Source organism: Enhydra lutris, unplaced genomic scaffold, assembly GCF_002288905.1.
Source record: "Enhydra lutris kenyoni isolate GAN:26980312 unplaced genomic scaffold, ASM228890v2 scaffoldscaffold13, whole genome shotgun sequence".
NCBI classification, from domain to species: Eukaryota; Metazoa; Chordata; class Mammalia; order Carnivora; family Mustelidae; genus Enhydra; species Enhydra lutris.
The window spans coordinates 45,611,238-45,639,220 of record NW_019154097.1 but is presented as its reverse complement, the minus strand read 5'-3'; the positions used below and the strand labels follow the sequence as shown (position 1 = coordinate 45,639,220).

At 60.0% G+C, this 27,983-nt stretch overlaps 1 protein-coding gene across 1 annotated transcript; it reads right to left on the bottom strand.

The window, feature by feature from the left end:
- LOC111145850 (cytosolic arginine sensor for mTORC1 subunit 2) lies at positions 1-23,559 on the bottom strand. Its single transcript, XM_022501125.1, is given in 10 exon segments — positions 1-1,808; positions 1,887-1,981; positions 5,161-5,243; positions 5,511-5,621; positions 6,334-6,457; positions 6,965-7,097; positions 7,500-7,693; positions 15,305-15,375; positions 23,311-23,384; positions 23,386-23,559. Coding segments are annotated over 10 exon segments (1,125 nt in total). The 3' UTR covers positions 1-1,742.
- Between the last annotated feature and the right edge of the window lie 4,424 nt (positions 23,560-27,983).

Below are 27,983 nucleotides of genomic sequence, written 5' to 3'. Positions count from 1 at the left end.
AAAAAAAAAAAAGAAGAGGGTTCCTAATCAGTGCTTGGGCCCTGAGCATCTTCAAGGATCCAGACCCACGGCTCTTCCGTGGTGGGCTGCTGGGGCTCAGAGGGTCTTCTTCACTCTGGGAGAAGGGGGGACTGGGGCTCACACAAGCCCTTCGCCTAAGGGAACGTCCTTTCTCCTCTGAGCTTCTTGGGACGGCGCAGTCAGCCAAGCTGCCTGAGAGAGAACACCAGGGAGGACAGGGGCCTCAAGGGACCCTCTGGTCCAGCTCGCTTGGGAAGCACCCCCGGCTGGAGGGGAGGCACGGGAGCTCACCCCATGCTCCCTGGTCAGCCTCCCAGGGGTACAAGACCGCCTCAGCTGGCCAGCCACCTGGCTGGCCACTGCCCCGTGGCCTCTGGGTCCCCTCTGATGTTCACACAGACCACGGCTCCCTGGGTGCCCGTCAGTGGGGCTGCCCTGGGGGGACCCCTGCCTTGCAACAGACCTCTGTGGCCCACTTCCTGCTCCAAAGAGAGGGCCCACACTCCTGGGACACCCCTCGATTCTCCTGCTTGTCCTGGGAGCCGCAGGGCGCCAGCTGAGTGATACCGAGCCCCTGGGCCCCCGACAGAACTCAGTAGGCCCCGTCCCCCGAAAACTGCCACTAACCGCAGCCTGGGCGCAAATATATTAAATAAGAAACTAAAACGTACGGTACAGTTTTCTCTATTAAGGCTCAGATAAGCTGCCCCCCAGGTCAAGTACTCATGAGTGCCACAGTCCCCTGCTGAGGGGTGGGCAGGCAGGTGAGTTGGGGGCAGGGGCCTTCCGCATCCCCCAAAAGTGGGGTGGGGGAGGGGGCAGGATATCAGGGGAGGCCTGTGCTGGTCTAGTCAACTGCTGGGGAGTGGGGGTGACCCAAGAAACCTCAGGTCCTGAATGCTGGGGATGCCCCCACTTGGGGGAAACCAAGGCTCTGCCTGCCCAGGTAGGGTCCAGGGAAAGCAAGAGGGGACAGGCGCTCATGCCCCAGGCTGGTGGGTCTCCCGGGAACCGCCCCCAGGAGCGAGTGCTTACGGTGGGGAGGGTCTGGACAGGGCCCCCTTGGCAGTCTTGCTGGGAGTCGGGGCACAGGCCCTGTGCACGGCAGGCGAGATTCTGGGCGGCACGGGTCCTCCCCAGCTCGGGGCCCACCCAGGTTTGTCCGAGCTGCCCCAGCACGCGACCCAGGGGCCGCCCACTGGCCTCCACTCTGCGGGAACCAGCCCGGAGCTGATGGAACCAGAGACCAGCGACTACAACATCCAGCCCCAGGGCCTCACGGGGGCCTCCCTGGGCTCCATGAACTCAGCCCTGCTCGGCCAGCTCCCCAGGATGACATGAGAACCAGAACCCCATCATCTCGCAGGAGGGCCCGGCTTCCTTCAGCACCCGCCCCCCCCCGTGGGCGAGGCCAGGTGGGAAGGTGGGTGGGCTGCCGAGCTCCCTGGGCCTCGGACGTCATTTTCTGGAGGAGGAGTCGGGGGGAGGAGGAGACTAGGGGCTCTCTGGAGGGTCTGAGGGCTCCAGGAAGGGCACAGGGAGGCCTTGGCTTGGGCGCCCCAGGCCTGGCAGGGGAAGCGATTGGGGGCGTCTCCCAGAGGCCCCTTCTTGGGGGCCCCTGGGGCCGATTTTCCAGTCTGAGAAATACTGCAAGAAGAATCTTCAGGGTGGGGGCCGGGCCCAGGCCTGGGGGGCAGACAGGGAGGAGGGAGGAGGCCCCCCTAGTGCTTCTCTGCTTGGCTGACTTTCAGGGCGCTGATGACGGCGCTGATGTTCTCCTCCGGCACCTGCGAGGGGGCGGGGAGGCAAGAGCCGTGAGCCCCGCACTGGCGTCCCCTGCCCGGGGGCCGGTGCGGGACACTCACCAGCGCGTGGTCGAACTTGAAGGTACTGATGTAGTAGGCGGGGATGTCTGCGGCGGCCAGGGGCTCGGAGATCTGCGCCACGATGCCACACTCATCTGGGGACAGAGGCGGGGATGACGCTCAGCCAGCCTCCCTCCGACCCCGGCCTCCTGCCACGCGGGTTCCCTGATGCCACGCCAGGATTCCCTGGTGCTCTGGCCCCCACACCCAGGAGCCTTCTCTGACCCTCCCACCCCGCCCCGTCGTCCGCAGGGCTCCACAGAGCTGAGCTCTCTGTCTGCTCCCCTGCTCCCCGTCCCTACCACCTCGCGAGTTCTCCGCGACAGAACAAGACGCGGTGTGGCCGAAGGGAGGACGTGGGTTCAGGCCCTCTTTTCTGTCGCCCTCTCTTTTTCTAGCCAGAAGACCATGGTCAAGTCACTTCCTCTCTGTGAGCACGGGGTTCCTCCCCAGAGTCCCCACGGGGAATGGGGCTTCTACCTCCCTCTAGACCTCCAAAGCGGGGGTGTATCCCCTCCTCACCCCCGGCTCCCTGCCTGATTTGAAGGCACCACTCAAAGCTTCCTCCTCCAGGAAGACCTCCAGGGTCTGAGGACCACTCTGCCACCAACACAGCCCCTTCCAAGCTTTCAGGTGGTTTCCCCCAAATCCATTATTCCGATTTTGACGACGATGCCTTTTCCCAACTGGGTGGGAGAGTCCAGATCGGGTCACCAGCTCTCCGTGTGATTCTGAGGCTGGAGCCTGGGAACCGACCCGGGCTCCACGCCTATGACACCCCACTGCCATCCCTTCCAGCCTCCCCTCTGCTCCTTCACTCCCTGGCCCAGCCCTGGACCTGTGCGGTGACTCTGGGCTCCTGCTTTCCGCTCGGTCTGCTGGGGCTCCCGGCTGGACACACAGGTGCTTGGTGGCTGGGCGAGCCCGGCATCTGGTGACTGTCTGTGCCACCGTGTGGTGGGGACGCGTAGTCTCCCCAAATCCTTTTGCTACCGACACAACTACTCCGACAGAAATGGGGGTTGGAGACGGGAGTCGAGAACGATGCTTTCCCAACTGCGGGTTTGGAACCCCCGTGTCACGTCAGTTTGGAAGGCCGGTGACCCGCACTTTGCAGAACGACAGGGATGGCCAAGGGGAAGCCCCGAGGGTGCGCACAGCACAGAGCCGGGGCGAGGACGGAGCCACCTGCACCAGGCACGTTGGGTTCGGGGGGGAAGCTGCGTTTACCCCAAAGCACGCTAACAAGCATGCGGAACCTGCCAGTCTGGAACCCTTCAGATTCTCGGTGAGCTGCTTCCCTGGCAGGGTCTTGCCGGCTGTCAGGGTGGCTCAGACCCCGCGCCGCCCTGCGAGGGCAGTTTTAGCTGTCGGCCGGGAGGCCAGCACCACCGGCAACACGTCTGGACACGTCATCACGTTCCGTGACGGTCTTGCAGGCAGTCCTCTGAAGGACTCAGGCTCCTGGTCGCCCCCCAGCTGCTCCCCCGCCGGCAGGAGCTCAGCTGCTCCCCACTGCCTACAGGAAGACATGGCAGCAGACCCCTCAGTCCAGCATCAGGACTCCGTCCCTCTGCCTGTGCTGACCTGGCTGGGTTCTTCTACCCTGCCTACCTTTGGAGCCTGCTCCCCGGGCACGGCCACCTGGAGCGACGTGGGTCCCTCAGACAGGTGCTGCTGCGTCCTACCTCCCCTCCCCACCAAAGCCCCCCCCGTCACCTTCTCTGGGGAGCCTCCTCCTGGGCCACTTGGACCTTACATGTGGCGCTGACAGCAGAGCAGCCGGTACAACAGACACGCACGGGTGCTCCCCACCCAGGGGAGGGATCCACCATCCTCCTCATTAGGATGGCGTATTAGGGAACCTGCCTGCGGCCATGCTTGTTTCTAACAACCTCCTTGATGAGGAGTTGTTCCAGTGCTCAATCCCCACAACCCGGCACCAGGCAGCCAGTGTGGGCGGGAGAAATGTTAGGGTCTGTGGCGAAGGAGCCCCCCACCCCCGCGCCGAGAGGGAGACTGGTCGCCAGGGTTGGGCCAGGAGCCTTCAGTGTACACTTCTTAGCACTCCACAGAGCAGCCTGCTGTTCTGCCCCCAGGACGGCTCTGGCTTTGGCCTTGACGTGAGCAGAGTCAGGGGGACCCGTCCTGTCCTGCTAGTGACCATCACCTGCAAGCGCGTCCACAGGCAGGTGAGGCGGGAGGCAGAACCTGGCTCCCTCACTGCCCCTCCACCCCCAGGTCAACATACGTTGCCACCTCCGTCTCCTGTTCTAGGAACGGGCGTCCGAGGGCCGACGTGATGGCCCCTGGAGCAGTCTGGGCTTCATCAGGAAGGTCCTTCACTCTGTCTGTGGGAACTCAGGGTTCACCGATCCCACCTGGGTCTGTGGACGACGTTTCCCGGAGACAACTGAGAGCCTGTCCTGGGTTGCAGCTCTGGGGTCTAACGGGTCTAGCTGCAGGAAATCATTTCTGATCGGTGCATCCCTGACAGTGGGCTGGCGGCCTCCACCCGGCCCCGCGCGAATCGGTGCCCCACAGGCCTGCTAACCCCGAGGACCCTGAGCCCCACGGCCCCCTGAACACGCTTGTGGACAGAACTCGCCCCCAACGGGGCTGCTCGGGCAGCTGTGGAAACTGAGGCTCGAGACTCTCAGGGACTCTCAACAGAGGTCCTGTGTAGGGAGGGTCAGCTCGTCGTTGCGGAGAAGCGGCTCCTTCCTGGGACAGGAACGGTGAGGTATTTCGGGGTGAGTGCTGGGGTGTTCGAGTCTGACTGCAATGGCATTTATTTACGTGAAGGACCGTCATCAGAACCTCGGTCACGGCCTGGGAGCAGCTGGGACTCACAGGTGACTTTTTCCCTTCTCCACTGCAGACTCCACGCCCAGCACAGAGCCCAGAAGCAGGGCCCGAACTCATGACCCTGAGACCCGGACCTGAGCTAAGGTCAAGAGTCGTTAGCTTAGCTGCCTGAGCCTCCCGGGCTGCCCTTCCCTTTCTGTTTGTCTCTGGCCCCTGGCGTGCTAACAGGCAGCAGGAAGGCGCTCTCCAAGGCCGGGAGAGGTACGACTGCTTTGGCTGAAGGCGCTCCTCCTGCCCTCTGGTCTGGAGCCCTGTGCCTTCTGTCACTCGCTGGTCAAGGGCCACGGACTCCGGCTCCCCCAGCCTCAGTCCCCCCAGCTGCACCGCAGGATGAGTGAGCCTGGATGGAATGCGCGCGGAGATGCTAGGACCCCCGCCCGCTGGTGCAACACCCCCCGGGGCTCACCAAATCCCAGGGGCTGTCCTCCGATCCGCACCATCTTCCAGAGCTCTCCAGACGCGCTCGTGAACAACAGATTACTAGGGAACCTTAACAAGGAGAGAAAGGGAGAAACCCAAGAGGCTGATGTCGGTCGCGGTCCCTTGGTTGGAGCTGTGGCTGCCCTCGGGACGATCAGGGGTCTCGAGGCCCTGCCTGAGCACCCCCCTCGTCTGGGGGAACGGGAAGGCAGGGCTGGGAGTGTGTTTCGGAACTCTGCCCCTCCCCCACTGCCAGCCCCAGAGAGGAGGCCAAGGGACCCCAGGCCATCACCTCTCTGAGCTGCCTGTCGTCGGTAAGTAAGAAGGGCCACTCACCTCTGCTGGGTCTGCACGTCCATCACCAGGGAGATGTAGCCCTCAATGAGGGAGAAGGAGAAGAAGCGGATGTGGCCACAGTCCTCCCCGGTAGCCATGGGGTCCTTCACTCTGGGGGCCGGGGGGTGGGGTGGTGAGGGGGACAGTGGAACCTGACCACACCCAGATCCCCACCTGGTCCGCTCGCCTGCCCACTGGCCTGGGAGAGCTGGGGCCAAGTCCTGGCCCTAATCCTGACCCTGAACCTCCGGCCACAGCCTCAGTCTCCCCACCTGAGGCGGATGAGTCTGCGGCGTTCATGGAGGCGAGCACCATACTTCCCGGAGCCCAAGACCCAACTGGCCCTCGCTGCAGACCACCCCCGCTCCTTCCTGGACAGGGTTTCTGTCCCTGTGCTGACCCACATCTCGGGACACAGTCTGTGGTCACTGCCAGCTCGCTGGTCCCTGGTCCCACCCCACTAAAATCCGAGAAAAAAAAGGCAACAAAGCCTACTGTCTACCAAACAGAAAAGCCCTGGGCTCCTGGCGCCCCTACAGACCGGGCTTGCCACTAGAGCTCCAGGGATGGTGAGTGGGGGTGGAATCCGTGGACATGTGCCCCTGGGGCTTCACCATGCTTTGGGGTTCCCGAGGAAGGATGTCTCCCCTAATCAGAGCATGGCTTTGGGGTGCAGTCATGACCCCCCTGCCCCAGACCAGATTCCAGGACAGGTGGTAGCTCGGTGTCTCCCCACTCAGACCGGGGCTCCCAGGCAGAGCTGTGTCCCCTTGGCCTCCCTGGCCTGCCCTGCAGCCTCTCCCGTCCAAGGGGGTGGCCATACCCATTGGAGTAGAACATGACATCCATGAGAAGTGTGGCCACCGCAGGCAGCGTGTCAGGGTCCAGGCTGGTGACACAGAACCTGTTGCTTGGGCTGGACAGAGGATGGATGACAGGCCTCTGGACTGTGAGAGCAAAGACAGTGGGCGCTGAGGTTGGGAGGAGGAGTGGCACGGGGCAGGAGGAGGGCCCAGGACAAGAGGCAGGGTGAGCCGGCAGCTGCTCTGGGGGACCTGGCCCCTGTGCCTTCTCCAGCCTCCAATACATTCACTCACGGCTCTCCTGATTCTCTGGCTCACTGCCAGACCCCTGGGCCTTTGCACATGCCTTGCTGGCTGCCTGGAATGAATGCCCTTGCTAACCTCTACCACTTGGCTGAGCTCCTACTTGGGCTCCAACCTTCAGTTCGAGAGTCGCTGCCTCTGGGAAGCCCATCTTGATACCCTGGATGTGTGAGGAGTGGCCTCTGGACATCGCCAGCTGTGTCCCCTTCCCGTCTTTGCCAGACCTTGAGAGCAGGGTCTGACCCTGTGTTACACTTGGTGCTTTGTGAATGTTCTGAGAACGGGGCTGCTCTAGGGTAGGCCCTGGGGACTTCTCGAGGTCTCCCCGGCAGAGCCTCCTCAACTCACCCATCTTGGGCTTCACGAAGCCATTGGTGATGCCAAGGTTCTCAGCAGCTACTGTCTCACCGTTGACGACCCGCAGGATGGTGAACTCTGATGACAAGGTGTGAGTGACAAAGGGCAGGTCCCGTTCACGCACCTACGGACGGGGAGTCAAGGATGTTGGTATCCCGTGGTCTCTGGGGGGCACCTCCCTTCACTCTGAGATTCTGTTACCCGAACCAGCTTCCTCCATCCCTCCCGCCATGCTCGTGGGGGATGGGAGTCTAGAACCATTGCGGCCTGTGAGCAGACACTCTTGCCATCCCCACCCTCGTGTGCCCTCAGAGCCCAGGCTCCAGGTCCAAGCCAGCATGGTCTACAACAAGCACTTGGTGTATGGGGCTGAACGGAGCCCCGCGGTCCCACCCGGGGCCCTGCTGACCCTTGAGCCATGACCCTGAGGTACCCTTGACCTTTCTCTGAGCTGACCATGCAACGGGGTGGGGGCACAAAGCCCTGTAGACAATGCCACCAAGGCCCCAGGGCGGCCCCGGCTCACCAGGATGAAGTCCGTCTGGTAGGTGGAGAGCATGAACACGGAGATGTTCTGGTCCGCCAGCGGGGCGATGACCGACTTGGCGATCTTGGTGACGCCGATGGGCTGCGAGCTGGAGAAGCCGCCCCCGCCCGACACCACGTTCAAGGCCAGCCAGGTGGCGTCTGCCACGCTCAGGTGCTCCGAGGAGGGCAGCTCTGCATGGGGAGGAAGGGGACGACACATGGAAGGCGGGCCTGTGACTACGATGGGTCCTCCGGGCAGGGGACAGGGCTGGCCGCCCGCCAGTCCCTGCCATCGGGCCTCGCTTCCCTTGTCTGTCGGAGCAGAATGGAATCAGAGGTCCCAGCCTGGGAGGACCGAGCAGGGAAGGCCCTCAGAGGACCTCAGACGTGCCGACCGCTGGGCAGGGCGGGAGCCGGGGTGACAAGTGGCTCATCTGTGTTTGGCTTCCACTGTCCCACGCATGGAATGATGGGCGTCCAGCAGCGAGTAATGATCTTACCTCCAGGTCCCACTATGCTGCTGCCCTCAAATGGGTGGAACAGGCCCCTGGTGGTTTTTTTTTTTTTTTTAAGATGTACTTATTTCTTTGAGAGAGAGAGTGAACGAGCGTGTGCACAGGGGTCGGGGAGCAGGGGGAGAGAGAACCTCGCGCAGACTCCCTGCTACGCGTGGAGTCCCACGCAGGGCTCGATCCCACGACCCTGAGACCAGGACCTGAGCCGAAACCAAGAGTCGGACGCCTAACTGAGCCAGCCAGGCAGCCCCGCATCTCCTTCCTCCCGGTTTTCATACTGGTTCCCGGGAACCTCCCAGGAGCTGGGGTGGAGGGGAAGCCAGACGACAGGGTGGGGGCAGCCCTGGGATTTCTCTCCCTGCTTTTCTCAGCCCTGCGTTCTGGAAGAACACACAGCTCCGGGAGGCTCCAAAGGACGCCATCTTTTGGCAACAGTGATTGTCACCCAAGTCCCTCCCCCAGAGAGCTCAGGGATCCTGGGGTTGGCGCGGGCAGGGGCAGGTGGAGGAGGGTCCGAGTGGCAACAATCACTGTCTCCTCGACCAGCTCACAAACCCCCGGAATCCAAATGCTCATGACTCTGCCTGGTCCCGCAGAGAGCGCGCCCAGGGGGGCCTGCCCACGGGACATGGGTACACGCGTGTGCACGTGCCTCAGGGGTCACCACTCGCACGGTAACCACAGCCTGGTGTGCCCACCGGTCCCGCTGGCTGAGAAGGGGCCGTCTTGGCCAGGCCTGCTGGAGAGGCAGGCGGCTTCCCAGGAAAGGGGAAAGCTTTGGGAGGAAGAGTGGGAGGAAAGGCGTTTAAGGGGCCCTGGGCTTCGGGCTTTGGCGTCCAGTCTAACTGTTACGTGGGTGTTGGAAGAGAAATAGTCTGACGGCCACAGGAAAACTCCCCAGAAACAGCGGCTCGATTCTGAAATTCTAAGGGGCCTGGACCTGGGGAGAACGCCGCGAGCCCCCCAATCCCGCCATCTATTTCAGGGACAGCCCCAAGAGCCGCTGAGGGCCGGGGCATCCTGACGGTCCAGCCTTGCTCAACGCTCAGCCCAGGGCTTCCCTGGGGCTGGGTGTGAGCCACGCAGCCCCGACGGCGGCCATCATTTTAACGTATTTAACGCTGGACGCTTGAAAACTCCCCTTTCCCTTAGGGCAGAACCCCTCAGCCCTCTCGGGAAAACCCTGGGAGGGTCAGTTATGTCTTAAGTCGCTGCGTATTAACAAGAGACCACACCGGCATTTGCGAACTGGCCCTCTGCCCGCCGCTGCCAGGTTCCTCGCGACCCCAAACCACCCAGCGGCTTCCCGCATCCTTCGGAGAAGAGCCCAAGTCCCTTTCCCCAGAGAGCTCTGTGCGGAGAAAGGGAGGGATCTGTCTACACCCGCACTGCCCCCAGACCGTAGCCGCTCACTGTGGCTTCAGAGTGACAAGAACATGGCTAATGCAACAGAAAAGATCGTATGTTTTATTTCACTTTGATTCATTTTGCTTCTGAGAAGTGCACGTGGTGCGCGGCTACCGTGTGGGGCGATGGCCTCGTCTATGCTCAGCACGTGGCGCGCAGGGGTGCGAGATGAGGACGAGGGCTGGTGGGGGGCAGCCGGCCCTGCCTCTGTGCTCTGTCCGGGCCCCACATTCCCACCCACCTGCCTTCCCCGCTCCTGTCGGGGCTCGGTCACCCTGCCAGGCCCGAGGTTGGGGGGTGGCCTTCACCATCATCCCTTGCTCCCATACCCCACCCCCCAGGATTGGGCCATGGGGCCCCAGTGGGGAGCAAGTGCCATTCCCAGCCCCAGCCCACCAGTGGGGACAGGGCATTCGCTGCCCATCAGCTTACGGATGCGCAACGGGCTGTGTAAAGTCAGCCCCGCCCCCGCTGGGCAGAGTAGGCCGTGGGGTCCTGTGAGCTCAGGGAGGCGGAGGGCAAAGTACACCCGCTTCAGGCTGGGACAGCGACAGACTCCAGTCCGGGCTCCAGCCACCCTGGCGGAGGCTGCCAGGAAGCTGTGGCCGGTCCAGTGGGGAAGGCGTGTCCCCCTCAGTCAGCGAAGTGCTGGGGTGTGTGCATTTTTAAGGGGCACTGGTGCAGACACGGCTCTGCTCTGGGGAGTTTCTTGGTGGGTTTGGATGCGTCCCAGGGAGAAGCCCAGGCCTGGAGCCAGCTGAGCATGGGGATGTGGGATGGGGGGGGGGCTGAGGGGGCGGGGGACAGAGGACTTCAGGGCTGTCCAACTGCTGGCCAGTCTGGGCAGCGAGCGGGTGGGCCGGGATGGGTCTGCCCGCCCTGCTCCAGGCCTCGGGGCCAGCCACTCCTGGCTCTCGGCCCTGGGTAGGACCCACGGACGGTAGTCAGCTCGGACCAGCGGTCACCCCTCGGATCCTCTCAGAAGTGTGAGTTTCATCAGAGGAGCAAAGGCAGCTGGAAGCCACAGTGTTCGCTGCTTCTGGCCCCTGGGATCTGCAATACCGGGGCGGCGGGGAGGGAGGGCCTGTCTGGGGCCCATCCTCACCCTGGGCCAAGCCTCGGGGGGACGAGGTGCCATTTTTGGGGCTGTGGGGATGAGCTCCAGGAGGCTGACCAGGAGACCGCGAGCCTGCCCGTCCCTAGAGGAAAAGTGGACCCATTCCAAGACTAAGGTGGGTTGTTTCTGTCACCGCACACAGCATAGGCCCTTACAAATAGCCTCTGGGAGCCGCATACACTTTGTGGTGGTGGAGGTTAACGGTGTCTTGTCACCCCCCAGCCACAGACTGGGGTAGCTCTGCAGCTGGGCAGAGCCCTCCCCCTGCCCTCCTCATGGTACCCACCCCCCTGCCCCGGGCCTCCCCTGTTCCGGCTGCAGGACCTGCGTGTCCCTGCGTGACACGGCTGTGTGTGCCCCACCCAGCCTGTGTTTCTCGGGCTTCTCCTGCTCTGCGCGCAGCAGGGTCAAGGGCCCTGGGGTCAGGCGGAGGGGGAGGTGTTTAATCCTGCCTTGACTCTGGGCAACGTCAACGCCCCTCAGTTTCTTAGCTGCAAACGCAGAAGGAGGAAATCGGGATGGGCTCCAGAAGATGCTTCTGGGATTAAATGAGATAATCCCCACACCAAGTGCTTAGCCGAGTGCCTGGCGTCTGAGTGCTTCCCGAGCACCAGCGCCTCTTCCGTTCGCACGCTGATGCCGGATTCTCGATGGCAGCTGGGCGACGCACAGCCGGAGGGGTACAAATGAGCAGTTTCACTGCAAAGGAGGTGCTGACACGCGTGGCAGAGACCAACGCCGCAGGCCAGCGTGCGACCCCCAAACGCCGGGTGCTCCCGAAACTCCAGCGACGGGGCCGGGCAGAGGAACCCTGGTTCATCCACGACAGAGCGACACCTCTCGAGCGCATGCGCATCCCACGGCCACATGGGTGCCCTGCAGAAGGGACAGGCGCTCCTGTGTTCAGGGGGAGGCCCCGGGGAGCTGGGCAGCTGGCCAGAACCACAAGCCGTGCAGGTGGCAGGGCAGGATCTGAACCTGGGTCTTCCCGTCCGCGCTAACGGGGAGGCCAGGAGTCGCTTCTGGACGACATCCTCCCCCTGCCGCTGGACCAGCTCGCGTGTGAGAGACACTGCGCTCCGGTAATCGTACACGGTTCAGCCCCGAGTGCCGACCGGGAATCGTGGCCTGGAAGTGAGACCCCCTACGCAGCAGTCGCAGGGTAGCGGACCCCTCCTCTCAGCCCCTGCTGGGTGAATCATTTACACGGGTTTTTCTCCCCCTCCCGGAGCCCCCTTCCCCACACTGAAGACACTATTACTGCTCTGGCCACCAGAAGAGGTCTGGGGAGAGGCCAAGTGATTAATAACGGCTCCAGGGAAAGTCGGGGTTTCAAGATTGTGGGTAATTCCCTCCCTGGGTCAGTCAGGGTCTCAGCCTGGGCCTGAAGATCTCACTTCGGACAAAGCCTGCTTATTTGCCCTCTAGGGAGGACCCCACGTCACACTCTCTCCCCTCCCGCATACTCACCCCAGGTGCCTCTTCCTGAGTCCAGCCTCAGTGACAACTCTCTCCCGCTCAACAACCTTCAATGGCTCCCTACTGCCTGCAGAACAAGGTCCAAATGGACCCTGCTCACTCTTTTTTAAACCTGAACCTGTCTTTCCATCTACTTTTTGAACCTGGTCTCTGGTTCTGCTTCCAGACTTACTCATACACCCCCACCTGACATGCTCTCTCCCTCCTTAGCCCTTCAAGGGCAGCAAAAACGGCCTCCTCCAGGAAGCCTTCCCTGACTACCTAAGCTCCCCCAAAGTCTCCTCTTCCGAGTTCCCAGAAAGGGACATGCTGAAAGCTCACCAGTTCTTCCAGACTTAAATACAGTGTGAGGCTCCCCACTGGTTAGCGGTGCAGCTCAGGAAAAAGTCCCAGGTAAATTCAGATTTCGAATCTTTCTTGATTCCTGCTCTGTCCTCACTGTGCCAGCCTCCTTACTCTGCTCTCCTCCAGGCAAGCCCTTCAAGGTCAGATAAGACCCTTCACTGGCTCCCCCTTGCCTCTGTCTCTCCTGGCCTCCCTCGTCCCATCTCGTCCTGCTCTGTCTTCTCCCCTGCATGCCCAGCGACCCCCCATTCTAGAAGCCTCCCCACTCCCAGTGTCACAGGTTTCACCGGGTGGGCTCATTAGTCATTTAGTTGGGTTTGCCTCAAGCACTGCCTCCTCTGGGGAGTCCTCCTGGACTGCACTTCTGCCAGCCAGTTGGGTGCCACTCTCTATTGATATCGTAATTCTGGTTCCTGTGTTTCTGTCCTCCCAGAGCCTCCCTGGGGGGCAAAGGCCAGATTCCTGCACTTCTGCTCTCCCCGGCCTCGGGCCCGGCCCCTGGAGGCATCCGGAGAGGACACCAGCCGTGCGACAGCCTTTTCTGCACTTTAGGTTCCTTGTCTATAAAATGCAGTTAGCAAGAGTCTTTCCCAGGGCTTATCTACCACAGTGTCCACAGCCAGAAGCCCCGCTGGGGCAGGGAGGGAAGTCGGAATAGGTCAATTCAGGCCCCTCACGGACCCACTCTGCTGGGTTGCTTACTCTTGCAAGGGTCCCTCCTATGGGGTCTCCCGCACAGCACCCACCGCAACCACGACTGACCGCGTCGCTGGCTGGCAGACCCCGAGGCTCATGGGGTCAGCGGGGCTCTGTCAGTGCTGCCTCCTGCAACCCTGGGGGGTCAGGCGGTGCTGGCTGGGGACAGGCAGCCATTCACCTGCGCGATGCCTCCCAGGGGACTGAGGATTCCTACAAACGTGGGTTTCCAGGGCCTGCAAAACCGGCCCCCTGGGTCCTGCGGCCACAGCCTTCCTCTGTCCCTGGTCGCGGCATTTGCTCGTTTGTGGCCTTGAGATGGAGCGAGCTTGTCTCGTCTGGGGAGACGGAGCCATGAGGGTATCTGCTCCTAGAGCAGAGACATCCTGGGGCAATCCTTCTGCGCCCGAAGTGCCGTGCTTCTCGGCAGGATCCACACAAAGATGGAGATGGGTTTGGGTTGTCCAAGTGTACATTCTTCACGGGACCGTGCTTTGTGGTTAGGGCAAAAGTTCCTGTTTATGGGTCCTAGGCTCCCAAAAGGTCTGGGCATGGATGAAATGACGGACCAGAGAGACATCTTCGATGATGGGGTAGGGGCGCGTAAGGACGACAGAGCGTAGGGGTGAAGTCAATTCTTCCAAGGCTCCCCTTGTTCACCAGCGGGGATGGTCTGAAAAGGCAGCCCCCCTCCACCTGCGCTAAGAACCACACAAGCCAGCTTCCGACCCCGTAACTCCAGGTCTCAGACCCCGTTTTAGGAATTAGCCGGAGAGAATAAAGGTCAAAAATTTATCCCTGGAGAACCATGAATGCCCACTTGGATTCTAAGTGCAGGGGACTGGGCAAGGAGACGGGCCACATCCACCACGGCGTGGACCGCGAGAGGCCGCGACATCACAGGAAACGTTACTTCACGGTGTCAGGGACAAGCACTTCTCTCTGGGACAGGACGGCATGCGGATTAAAAAGAGACAACTCGTGCCCCGTACAATTGGAAAGAGAAACACGAAAGAGTGACTAGGAGTTGCCTTTGGGGTGGAATGAGGTTTTTATAAAAATGTGGACTCAGGGCTTTCCAGAACGGAACTGGGGGGCTCGGAGGGAATGCCGGCTCTGGGGGGAGCCCCGCTCCGTGGCTGTGGGCCTGGTCACCTGACCTCCCCTCCGCTCGCAGCTCCACGCCGGCGGGACGTGAACACACCCCGTTCTCATAAGTGAGTGGGCAGCGGGCAGCGCAAACGGACGCTTGCTGTCGCGTTAGACCAGGACCAACATAATAAACCTACGAGGGGACACGGCGGAGAAGGGGGATGGGGAGTGATGTCAACGGAGATGAGGCTGTTTTGGGGGGAGGGAAGATGTTGGAGGGCGTGGCCACACAACCCCGTGCACATCACAGACCGCTGAACCGGACACTTTAAAAGGGCGCATGTTTGCTACGTGAATTGTATTTCAGCCTTGAAAACGGACACACGCGAAGGCAGGAAGAGCAGCAAGGCTCACGGGAGCCCTGACCGGGAACCAGGGACTGAGGACCGACAGCCTCTCACTCAGCGGTGGGAGCTCAGTGAAACAAGCCCTGGGTTGTAGCTACTTTCTCCATAGCCTGTAGTTCCAGCTGGGTAAGCACGCTGTCTTACTGACCCTTTTAGCTCTGGGGCCTTTCCTGGGGCAGTTTCATCAGCGGAAAGGAAGGGGACCAGCCACGGCACAGGGAGAGAAGAAAACAGACTCTGTGCTGACTTTCTAACCCACTCGCCAGAAGGAGACGGAGGCAAAAATAAGGTGGCGGGTGGGGAGGAGGGAGAAATAAGGCGGCGGGCGGGAGCAGAAATGTCTGGGGTACTTTTGTATCAGCATGGACGGGACTGGAAGAGATTATGCAGAGTGAAATAAGTCAAGCAGAGAGAGTCAATTATCATATGGTTTCACTTACTTGTGGAGCATAACAAAGAGCATGGAGGACAAGGGGAGATGGAGAGGAGAAGGGCGTTGAGGGAAATTGGAAGGGGAGGTGAACCATGAGAGACTATGGACTCTGAAAAACAATCTGAGGGGTCTGAAGGGGCAGGGGGTGGGAGGTTGGGGGAACCAGGTGGTGGGTATTGGAGAGGGCACGGACTGCATGGAGCATTGGGTGTGGTGCAAAAACAATGAATACTGTTACGCTAAAAATAAATGAAAAAAAAATAGTATAACCAAAAAAAAAAAAAAAATGTCTGGGGTGACAGAAGCACTTACCTAGGAACCCCTCCTCGTCAACAATGATGGTGTAATCCTCCGGCGTCTCAGTCAGACTGAAGAACTTGCACCTGGACGGTGGACAGACAGAGAATATCACCGTTAGTCCCACTTCGGACCTGGCAGGACCCTGGGACCCTGTGGGAGAGGACTTGGTTTACCCAGAGCTCTGACCCGAGGCTGCCACGTGACCTGCAGTGAGTTGTGTATCTTCCCCTCTGCTACCCTCCAGTTCTGACTCCGGAGGTCTCAGAGAGGCTGGTCGTCCCCTCTGCACCGCCCCCACCAACCTCTGTGGACCCCTGAGCCGGCCAGCCTCTAGGTCCCCATACAGGTCAGGGGTCCTCGATCCCACTTTTCCCCGTGGAAGCAGCAGCTGAAGGACGAATGGCAGGGACCTGGGAGGAGAACTGTCTTTTCTGTAGGCGCCCCACACCCCGACTTCTGGGCCTCTGCTGCGGCCCACCCCAGGCCCCCCACACCTGTGAGTCCCAGCCCCTCTCCTCACCAACTCGAGAGTCCCCATGGTCATTTAAGACCTAAGTCAAGTCATCTGACCAACAGCCCAGGCTTTAGGTACTTCTCTTCCATGCCCAAGAACGAGGCGTGGCCACCTGTGTGGCTGGGGTGGGGGGCAGCGGCATGGATCCCTGGATTGTCCCCGGCATCTTTGGTGATGCTGGCTTAGCCTGGGGTGTATGTGTACGTTGCCCTTTCTGCCCCAAACAAGACCATCGGTTTCCCAAGGCCGGGGCTGCCACTCACTCTGTCCCTCTGTATCTTGTCCCCAAGTTCATTCTTAGTGCCCGGCAGACATGGGGGGCTCAGTGGCTTTCTGCGGCCAGGTTGGGGGGTGGCCACCGCCCCTCACTGCCTGTCTCCCTGTCCCTGCTCCAGCTAGAATGGCCCCCAGAACACTTGCAGGGAGAGACGGAGCGGCATGAACAGCGGCGAGCAGGAAACAGCCTGTGGTCATTTATCTGGCGTCACTCGGGCTCTCGAGCGCGAGGCCCGGCACAGTCTCCGTGCCCAACGTGTAAAACGCATCCATCAGGGGAAGCCCTACCAGAAAGAGGACCAACCAAGAACCCCGCAGGGGCCCAAACAGCACTTCTACAAAGATTCAAAGGGAAGACAATCCTGAAGGGGATGCAGGGCTGTAGGGCAGGAGGGTGGAGGGAGATGGGGCTGGCGCACCTCCGGTCAGGGCCCTGCAGCACCAGAGCCCAGCCACACAACCTTCCTGGTGCCCTGTGTGCTTCGTCCTTGAAATTTTTCACAAGGAACGGGAATGCAAAAAGGCACAGCCCCTGGGAGGAGGTGGCAGCTTCTCCTGAAGGGAAACACACAGAGACCATGTGACTCGGAAACCCCGCGCTTGGAGGACCACCGGAGAACCGAACACCCAGGAACGCCCAGGACCACGCCGAGACCCGCGTGCAGGTGTTTACGGCCTTCCTTTGTGCTCGCCCCAAACTGGGAACACGTCCAGTGTTGGTCCCTCAGCTGGAGGTCCCCTCATTGGTCCCACGGACACCGGTCAGCAACCCAAGGGGTAAATTACCGGTTCGCACAGTAACATGGGTGGATCGCGAGTGTGTTTTGCCGAAGTTAAAGCAAGACTCAAATCAGACACGTTCCCTGATTCCATTTCAAGGACATTCTGGGAGAGATGCAAGGCTAGGGACAGAGAAGGGAGCCACGGGTGCTAGGGGCTGGGTTGGGGTCCACTTTAGAAGGGCATCGGAGAACTTTCTGGGGTGACAGTAATGCTCGGTATCTTGGTTATGCTGGTGGTTTATAAGAGCACATACGTGTGTCCAAACTCCAAGAATCATACCCTAAGAGGGGTGACTTTTACTATATGTAAATCATCCCTCAATGGGCCTTACTTAATTTTTTAAATATAGTTTTTAAAAGATTTTATTTATTTTTCAACAAAGGGGGAGGAAGAGAAGCAGGCTCGCCGCTGAGCAGGGAGCCCAATGCGGGGCTCGATCCCAGGCCTGAAGGCAGAGGCTCAACCGACCGAGCCGCCAGGCGCTCCATCAGTGCACCTGACCTCAAAGAAGCCGCTAGAGCGGTCATCAGCGAGGTGGCGAGCTTCTCCCCGGACGCTCCGCTCAGCCAGACCCACACACGCTTCAATCTCCCTCCGGCTCTTCCGCTTTCAGATCACATCTCTGTCCCTGTCTGTCCCACACCCAATTTGCAAACTGCCCGCACACATGAAATCTCTAATTGCTCGGGGACAACAGCAAATTATCATAACCTCAGAAAGTGGCAATCACTGGTCTGGCCTGGCTCCTTCTTGGGGACCCCTGTACACTGAGAAAGAGCCTCGGAAGCATGTTCCCCCACCCCACACCGGTCACCAGATTGCCATGAACGGGTACTTGCTGGGTATGGGGAGTGGGCATCCAGCTATCTGTGACAGCAAACAGAGATGGCACTTGCCCCCACCTCCCTGCCCCCCACCATGTCCTCTTGGCTGTGAGGGATGGTCCAGAAATAGAGCCTATAAACTATCCCAAAAGGCAGAAACCCCAGCAGAAGGCAGCATCGGCCTCCGTGTAAATGGGGTATACACGTTGTTGATGTGACCCGTCTCCCGGGGTCGAGTGCCCGAGGCCCTGCTGTTGGATATCCATCTGCAAACATGTGCCTGGCTGGGTGGGCAGGCCCCTGGGAGGGCGGGTCAGCCCAAAGGACCAGCCACGATGGCTGTGGTCAAACTCCGGGGCAGTCAAGCCCCTGGCTGCATGTCATTAGCCCCACCAGCCTTCTCCCCGACCCCCGAGTTGCTCTCAGGTTTCCCCTCTGCCTACCACTGCCCTCCACGTGAACCTCTGCCTTGGAGACCGTCCAGGCCTCCTACGTCGCCCCATTCCCCTACTCTTGGCCTGCCTTCCAGTCTCATGCCTCCAAAGGCTGACAAATGGTCTCTCTACTGCCCGGCACACCCTTCCCTCTTCTTCGGCTGGAGACTTGCCGCTCATTCTCTAAGATCCAGCAAGCATCTTTGTTGGGGTAAAGCCTTTTCAGATTGGCACCGGCCGCCCCATCTCCCTCAACTCCCACCGCAGGGCTGTGGTCCTCCCTTGACAGTCTACAGCCTTATACGATGTCTACAGAAGGACATTAGAGCCACCGCGGACAGCTGGGCTGCTGGTGTGTTACAACTCGCTCATCTCACGGTTTATGTGAAGTCTGCCCTTAGAGTTGAGCAGTGCACAGTCTGAACAACTGTGCATGATAAGGGTCCTAGGTGATTTCCACAACCTATGACAAATAATACTCATTTTCCCCAGCAGACCGAGAGCTCTCTCTGGCAAGGACTGTGGATTCTCTGTACATACAGCTAGTCCCTGACACAGGCTGGGAAGAGAATCAACACTCATTGTCCAATGAGCAAAAAAGTGCACTAGGGCCACAAACTTATCCCCAAGCCAGAGAAGCCCTGATTGGACAAACCCTGCAGGCCCTTTGTGGGGCACTGCCTTGACCTGCCCTCCTCTGGAAGACACTGAAGTCTTCAGTCCTGACTTTCTAATGAGTCATGGCTAGAGCCACACTCCAGATGCTTGGGGCCCCAGCGTTCGCGGCCTCCCTCTACTTTGTCTATGAGGAGCTGGAGAGAGGACAAAACCCAGCAATTAGCCAGCCTCTGCTCAGTGCTGTCAGGAAGTCCAAGGAGGAGGAGGAGAGTGGGGTGCCCTCTGGATGCCCTCATGGTACTCGGGAATGGGATGGAACAACAAGGAAAATAAAGTGGACTGGGAAAGTGTGAAGGCCTGCGTACTAGTCCCAGCTTGGCACCTGGGGGCGGTGAGCCCTGGGCTGCTTCATTCCTCTGCAGTTAGGGCCAGGTTCAAGGTGGACTGGTTCCCATCCAGCTCCAGTGTGGGCCACATGGAACCCCGCCAGCTCCACAGCAGGGCACCCTTGAGGGACCTGGCCAGGAAGCCACAGAAAGATGATCCTAGAACCATGGAGTCTGTCTGGAAAACACCATTCAAGGGCAGGCAAAATCCGAACCAGCTCACATCAGAACCCAAGATGGATCTGCTATCCAGGTAGCGGGGCAGGTGGTGTATCACAGCTCTGGGGGCAGGGCTCATTCACTGCATGGTCTCTGTGAAGAGTGCTCTCAGTTGAGCAGTGCACACCCATGCAACAGTGCATGACCATCACCTGGCAGGTTCTGCTGGAGCCATCATCAGGTAAACAGGACATAAAACTCTACAGCTCTGAGCAATGAAGGCAGGGAGACTGGGGAGCAGCAGCTTGTGGTTCAGGATACACCCCGAGAATCATGCAAGTCCCCCATCCAGGAGGTAACAATGCACTGCTGCACTCTGTTGAACACAACAAGGGTACTAGATGTAGGCAGGCCATGCCAGGAAGCCTGTGTCTGTTCAGAGCCTCATGGCCAATACAGAGCATGCCCGGGGACTGCAGACTATGCCCCCTTCGGCCTGGAGGAAAAGTCCAGCCGCCACCTTTATTCCTGTGGCTGTTGTGCTGCAAAGTATGGAAGAAGTGCTGCTGTTTATGGCTATGTGACCTCAGGTAAGTTGCTTACCCTCTCTGTGCTTCAGTCTCCTCCTGTATACAACAGGGATAATAACCCTACTTCCCAGGGTTGTTGCTGAAGGACACCAATGAGCAAAGACCCAGTGTACGTCTAGTTAGCACGCAGCACAACAGGTTGGCTATTTACTCTTGGACGGCAGAGGGAGCTGACCGGGAGGCCGGCCTGTATTCCCAGGAAAGAGAAGCTCTAAAGCCAGCTAGCTCCAGAGAGCAGCGGGCTGGCAGTTCTCTGAGGGGCTGTAGGCGGGATGGGTTCTCCGTGGGGAGACCCCCTCCACGTGGTGCCAGCTCTTACACACTTGATCCTCCAAGCCACGAGCTCTGGCTGAAAAGCCTCCATCCACCCAGACTGTGGCCCAGCCCCCACCAGGGAGCCGGCATGATGGGTGATGACGTTAGAGGCTCAGCCCGAGATCCCAGGGGCTCTGCAGCCCCAGGCCTGACCCCAGAACCCCTACCCCCCACTCCCTGATACGCCATGTAGAGGCCGAGGGACCTTCACAGACATTTGGCGTGTCTGAGCAGGCGGGCTGTCCAGATCAGGGCAGCCAGGGATGGGGACCCCTATGGGCACGCACCTCGCCTTTTCCGTCCACCTGCTGGCTGGTGGAGGGTCCTGGCAGGCTGTGCCCCGCTCCCTTCCCCTCGTTTTCCAGACACCACAAAGACCCCCTTACGTAGTCAGGGATCCGCAAAGGTGGTCTGGACACGGAGTCCTGAGCTGAGCACCTCAATCTAGGGCAGACGGGAGCTAGACCAGTCTGGGACCAGAGCCCACTTCCTGCGGGGTCAGGATGCCCCGTGTCGGCCAGACCCCGCTGAGGTCACCTGCCAGCTCATCACAGAACAGGTGCAGACGCTTTGGGAAGACAGCCTGGCCCACCGGGGAGTCGCTGTCTTCATGCACTGGGATGGGCCCTGCGCACAGGACTGAGAACAGGCGTCCCACATGTTCCAGGCACCTGTGGACACACTGTCTTTTGTTCCACTGGGCGGGGGGTGTCTCTGAATGCGCATGGGCCTGTTTTGAATTTCAGCCTAGGAAGCCAGAAGTGTTTCTCACCAAGGCTAGCCCACTGGGCTTGGAGCCAGGGTTCGCCCCGCTTCCGGCTGCCTCCTGCACCAGCCCTCTGGCCACGGCCAGCAGCGCAGGAGCCTTCCACAGTACACAGCAAACGACACTGAGCCGGCCTCATGCTGGTCCAGGCTTTTGATCCCTCGACCGGCCGTGGCCTTTTTCTCTCTTCCTCCTGGGTCTTCGCTAGGTCTCTTGTGTTACTGACATTTCATTTCTAAGGTCTTTGGCAACTGGAGGCTGCTGTTTCAAGTTTTAGGTAGAGAGAAAGCCCTGCGTCGTGTCCGTGACTTGAAGGGTCATCCCGAAAAGGGGAAGTTTTTTCTTCTGTTAAGATGGAAAAAAAAAAAATCTGCTTAGGTCATGGGCGGCCAGGACAATCACCGTGTGGGCTGTGGCACTCGCAAGTTCTAGGGTGACACAGGGATGGCAGAAAGGGGACGGGTAAGGAGCAAGGGGGAAGCCCCTAGATCCAGGCAGGAGCTGAAATCAGTGGCTAGGTCATTCAGTCACTCGACAAACAGGTCACTAAGTGCTTGCATGTGTCAAGCTGTGCGGCAAGTGCTCGGGGACACACCTCCAAGAATCGGACAATCGGGTTTATGTGCTGGGGTGGGAAAAAACAAAACCAAAACCAAAAAACAGTGCATCAGACAGCGGTGTGTGTGGCACACCAAATCAGAAAAGTGGAGAAAGGGAAGAGGGGCCGGGGGGATGGGGCTGGCGATTTCAGACTGAGCAGGGTGTGGCTGCCAGGAGCTGCGGGGAGGGGAGGCGGGTAGCGGTCACTGAATGGATGGAGAGCTGCGGTCTGAGAAGATGGGAAAGTTCTGGAGAGGGACAGTGGGCGGGAAACTCAGCGCGACTGTGCTTGATGCCAGGGACACACGCACTTCGGGACGGCGACAGTGGTCAATTCGGTTAGGTCCGTGTGGCCACAGTAAAAAGGGAAATTGAGCAGGTACCGGCAAGGTCCTCACAGGACCTGGGGGAGGAGGAGCTGGCACGCCACTGTCCTAGGAGCAGCCACACGCCAGGAGTGACAGAGGCCAGAGTGGTTGAGTGGTGGGGGTGTAGTGACTGGCAACGCTGGGACAGGTCACCGGGCAGGGAGGATGCCTGGTGGCCGCTATAAGGAGTGGGTGGGTCCTAAGACCGGCTAGCCGCTAGCTAGAGCTGACGGTGGCCTGGATCAGGCTGGAGGTGGTGGGCGTGGTTCCATGGGTGGCCAGAAAACAAGACTCAGCCCCTCAGGAAGATGAGGTCAGCGGGCAGGTTGTTGTCACCTCTGAACTTGATCCCCGCTGACACCTCCATTCTTTCCGCCATGGAGACCTGGGGAAGGTGGGGAACTTGAGGCAACAGGCTGGCCTAGTCCTGCACTGAGGGCCAAAGCCGCAAGCCTCCTTATGCACGTCCCAATGGCCTGGGGCAGCCAGATGGGTGGGGTGAGGAGGAAGGGCCCTGCCAGGGTAGGCCACAGTCTGGGGAAGTTCAGCCTCTTGCTTTGCGAACCCAGAGCCAAGTGCAGGCTATGCGGCCGACTGGTAGTCCTCTTTCTTCCCTGGGGGGTCAGAGATGGAAAGGGCCCGTGTGTGTGTGTGGATCTTGGCTTTACCACCTACCCCAGACAAGACCGGAACAGCTCTCTTACCTCTGAAAGAGGTTTGGCAGGGTAGTGTGGGATTTAAGGAGGTACTGAACACACAGGGCAGTGCTCAGATCTTGTCTGGGCTCGTGTGGTCATGCAAAGTGGCGAGTCCAGGGGCTGGCCTGCAGACCCAGGCGGAACCGGACCTCCCAGCAGCATTCCTGTCCAGGCAGTGCTCAGGCCTCGCAGGCAGGGGAAGGTTCTTGGCTTCTCTGGTGTAAAATGACCTCTGTCTGATTCCGGATCTCCTCATTCCTGTGGCCCCCACCCCAGCACCCCCAGGGCAGGTCAAAGCCCCGGCCCATCCCTCCCCAGTGACGATAACATGAAAGATTATTCACTTCCAGATCTGATTGTGCTTAGTGACACACCTGCTCCTGGGAGATGGGCCGAGTCTCCACCCCCCCGCCACTGCCCCCGCATGGCTGGGACAGGAGGTGACGCGGTCTGTGCGTCATCGGCACTAACCAAACAGACGTGTAGCCCAACTAATTATTCCCATTTTGCCGGCAGGAAGCCTGAGGCTCAGTTAGGGTAGGAAGTTACAGACTTGGGCCCAGTAGGCTGTGCAGTGTCTACGGTGGGGACAGCCGGGAGGCCGGTGTGGCCCTCGCACGTGCCCTGGGAGGCATCCGCCCTCTCCCACGTGTCACGGGAGCCGCGGATGCGAGAATTGATAACCACTTGTTCTCAGGGACAGAGAGCTGGCTGTGAACCCAGATGGCCCTCGCCGGGCAAGGAGGCAGACGAGGACAGATGAGGACCAGCTGTCAGGATGAACGGTCTAGTGTGACTTGCAAAAGTATGAGTGAGTCCCAACAATACGGTAGACGGCAAAGTCAGTCCGCAGACCCCACGGACGGCAGCGTCTGTCCCGGCAGAGAGGGAAGGAACCGCTCTTAAAAATAATAAAATAAACCTTTCAGACCACATGAGGTCTCAAGACACACACAAAAAAGAAGCGGAGGGGGGCACCTGGGTGGCTCAGTGGCTAAGCATCAGCCTTCGGCTCAGGTCATGATCCCGGGGTCCTGGGATCAGGCTCCCTGCTCAGCGGGAAGCCTGCTTCTCCCTCTCCCACTCTCCCTGCTTGTGTTCCTTCTCTCGCTGTGTCTCTGTCAAATAAATAAAATTAAAAAAAAAAAAAAAAAAAAGACGCAAGGGAATGAAGAACATGGGGTTACCTGGGGTGGGGGTTAGTATGGGACGGGTGTGACCCTTGGTCAAACCCAGGTGATTGTCTGGCCCCAGCCACAGAACCACAGCCACGGCAAGGAAACACTGGAGTGGGGACAGAATCAGGCAGGAGTGGCAGGATGAGTCGACAGGACCCGTCCCAGGGCTGTGACTTCCCCCAAGCCAGGTCATTCCAGGTGGCCCTGGCTGGTCAGTGATCTGGGGGTTCCCTTCAGCTCCACGGATGGATCCCGACACGGTCCCCACAGAACACTGCTCTGCGGGACAGAGGCCTGGGTGTGAGTCCCAGTTATGGCGACAGCCCTGTGGCCTAAAGACATTTACATGACCCCTGAGCCTGTCTTCCCACTCATCGAGGGGGCAAACCCCCCCCAATCGCAGGGGCCAGGGTGAGAGGTCAGCACCCCCTTGGGGGTAGAAGCCCCAGGTCAACAACACACCAGTTTTTCTCCCTCCCTTTCCGTCTGGGCTCTGGGCTGATGTTCTCCTGGTTTCCTCCTGACACAGAAGCTTACTCGAGGTCCCCTGGTCCTCAACATGGCCACTGAGGACACAGAGACACACAACCTCCTACCCACCCTTCCAGCCTACTGTCGGGACGCCGAAAACCATCATCAACATACTGGACCCCAAAGCCATCCGTAGGTGTCCTCTGCGCCGCCTCCCCAACCCCCATGCCAAGTCCAGGACACTATTAACTGGAAACCACAGCCCCTAGAGGGTTTGGCTGTTACAAGGCTGCAGAACCAATCTGGGGGAGTTGCCCTGTTACCTGGCAACTCTGAGGGCCCCTGGCCCCCGGGTCACTCGAGCGCCTGCCTCTCCTCTCTGACAACCACTTGGATTCCGTGCCATCCGCTGCTCGTCCAGGGGCAGGATGTCCTGGGTGGCCCCCTTGGCCGACCCCATCCTCAGATGACCTCTGTCCAGCACCAACGTTCTCAGCCATGACCTCCAGTCAGAATCCCCCCAGGCCCGGCTCCCGCCCCGTCTGTAGGATCGGCTCAGCCCGCCCTCTCCCCCGAGCTCTGCACCCTGACCCCACACCCCTGGCTTCCTATGATTGAGGCCAGCTGGGGAGGGCCCCCTCTCAAAACGTCTGTTTTCTCACCCATCTTATCTCTCGTCTCTGGCCCAAGAAAACCAGCTCCGGCGCGAGCTTCTCTCGCCATTCCCACAAGCGCCTCCCTCCCTCCCTCTCGGGACTCCAGCTCCTTCTTGGCTTCCTGGTCTTAACTACAAACAGGCTTAAGTTTCCAACATCCTAAAAAAAGTCTCCCTCATCCCCATCTCCTCCCCAGGCCACCACCTTCTTCCTTCCCCTCCCCCAGCGGGTCACCCCAGCCCTCCGGCTATCGTCACTGGCCAGCCTCTGCCTTAGGAAGGATCCGGCTCAGTTCAGCAATGACTCCTCCCCCTTTTCTCCCGCTCTCCTGCCCTTGCCCTTGATCAACTAGACCCCACCCGGGGATGGCCAAGGCCTTCCCCTGGACGTGGAATCTACCCCACGGCCTCCAATTTCTGACGGTGACGCGCCTCTTTCGTTTCTGATTCTTCTGTAATTCTTCTCTTCCCCTCCCCGATGAAGGTGGCTCTCCGGGGGAGGGGTGGGTGGGTGGGTGGGGGGCCAATTCTGTACTTCCCAGGGTTCGCGCTGCTGTGGTCCAAGCTCTCTTCCCAAGCTTCCAATGTGCACCTCTCCGCCGGCACTGCCTTGGTCTCCCTTCACACCCCCCCTCCACCCCACACCCTGGCAGAGGAACTGCTGATCCCATTTCGCAGATGGGGAAACTGAGGACTGCAACCCGCCAGGCGGCCAAGGTGGCTGCACTTGCCCTCATCCTGACAGCGAGCCCCGTGACGTGCACCACAGTCCTCGAGCCTGGAAACCCGCTGCCATCCCCTGGGGCTTGGCCGACAGCTGGTCACTGGGGCAGAGCTGAGGCCGGGGGCTGCCTCCACCTGGGGGCCGGCAGGCTGAGTCATCTCAGAGAACATTCTCATTTTCCACTGCTGTGGCGCCTGTTATGGAAAGCCCAGCTGACACTGGAAACCCGATCTGTTTACTCTCGGATTCCTAACCCAGCAGAGCGGGGCCCTCACACCGGCCTCCCCTCAGCCATCCTGGCAAGCCCCGGCCAGTCGGAGCCCTGTTCTGGCGACGGACCTCAAGCAGGAGGCAAGGGGCAGGGCGGGGGTGGGGGGGGTGTTGCCGCCGGGAAGGGCCATTTCCAGATTTCCAGGTAAACTTGTCTAGCAGACCTGCTCTGAGAGCTCCGATCTGTGAGGTCAGGTCAGTGAGCAGAGGGAAGGGAGCTGGAGGGTTTAATTTGTGGGACAGTTTACAACAGGTTCCCCACTGAAGCCACAGAACAGGGATGCTCCTGAAATCCCCCAGACAGGGAGGGGAACACAGCGGGGGCACAAAATCAAGCCGGGGTGTGTGTGTGGGGGCTGTGCATCATCTCTTTCAGTAATGGGACTCTGGAGAGCTCCCATTTGCATACCCCTAGGCAGGGGACGCTCACTCCTTTTTGAGGCAATTCCTTTCATCCTGGGGTAGCTTGTTTCTGGAAGGTTCTATCAATGTGGTCTCCACTTAACTGATACCCAGCTAGCCTTAATTCTGTCCTTCAGGGACCCGCGGGCATTTGCTCCGGCTGTAAAAATGGCAGGGAAGGGGTCCAGTAGGACCGTCATCTCTTCCCACAGTGGGAACAGGGTTTCTGGGCAAAGCTCTTCACTGCTGAACGCACTGGAACTCAGCTGTAAGGCTCTAAAAGGTACAGCTGAAGTTGTAGGGCCAAAACTGGAAAACCAGAGAGATTGGGGGTGGTGGTACCAGCCTCCCTTGCTGGATGGTTAGGCCCTCCTGGTCAGGAAGGGCCCCCGGTCAGCTGCCCAGCCAGGGGCTTCGACAGAGCGAACACACTGCCACGTGCCGCTGGCCCAGCCTGGGCGAGAGCCTGCCTGCAGGGCACTGTCCACCTAAGAAGGCTCTGCTCTCCCCTCGTCGGGCTGCGCATTTCTGCTGGGCACGCGCAGTGCCCGTGGACCGTGTCACCAACAGGGAGGGAAACCAACTGTCTTGGTTGGCCTGGGACTGTCCCAGCCCAGGCACTCAGAGTAGGCAGAATCACAGAGGCCAGGAAGTGGGTAGGAGAGGGTTGTGGGCGAGTGGGGACACTTTGCCAGGGGTGAAGTGGGGGCACTTTGGGAACGCTGGGTCTTTCATGAGTGTTGGCCTCTCCAGGGGCGGCTGAGCTACGGGAATGCACAGAGCCACGGACGTCTGATCTGTGATGCCCCACGCGGCTGCCACGTCCCCACCAAAGAGGAGCAGTCTTGGAGGGGGCGTGCTGGGTGGAGGCCAAAGGCACAAGCTGTCTTTCTTGCTCGGGTTCCCCCCTGGGTCTCCTTCATGCCACGACTGAGTGGCTGGGCCACGTGGCTCATGCCCCTGGGTGGGCCTCCAGGGTCCCCCTGGACGCAGGTTTGAGGGAAGGCAGAGGCAGTGAGGAGGTGATGTGCTGATGAGAAGGAAACATTCTGCAAAGCCCCTTGGCGATGTCCCTGTCACGGAGCCCGAGCCAAGCAGCAGCTCCCAAAGGGCCCTCATCGTTTTGGGCGAGACATGCTTTTCATGAGATCAAAGCAGGGCTTGGATCATCATTTCCTACACCTTTTTTTTCCTTACCCCAAACTCTTCCAAAACTGTGGCACAATTTACTGTAATGAAACGTATGGATTTCAGGGGTGTGGCCGGATGAGCTGTGACAAACGGATACCCCCACGTGCACGCCGGCTGGGCTGACATACGAACGTTCCCATCACTGCAGGGTCGTTTGTCCCCTCCTCTCAGCCCCTCCGACCCACGAGAGGCAGGCCCAGCTCCCACCCGCACGGGTCGGACTGCTGTGAGCCCCACCGCCGTGACCTTGTACTGTGGGGACTGTTCTGGGTCCTTTGGTCCAACGTATTTTGAGACCCATCCGTTTCACTTTATACAGACGGTGGCTCTTTTGACTGCCAAGAAGATATGTATGTTTATACGGTGATGTGGTTGAACCGTCTACACCCGTCTACGCCTTGGAACACGATGCCGGGGGAGACAAGGACGCCCCAGAAGGCGAGGCACAGCCAGACTGGCTTTCTCAGAT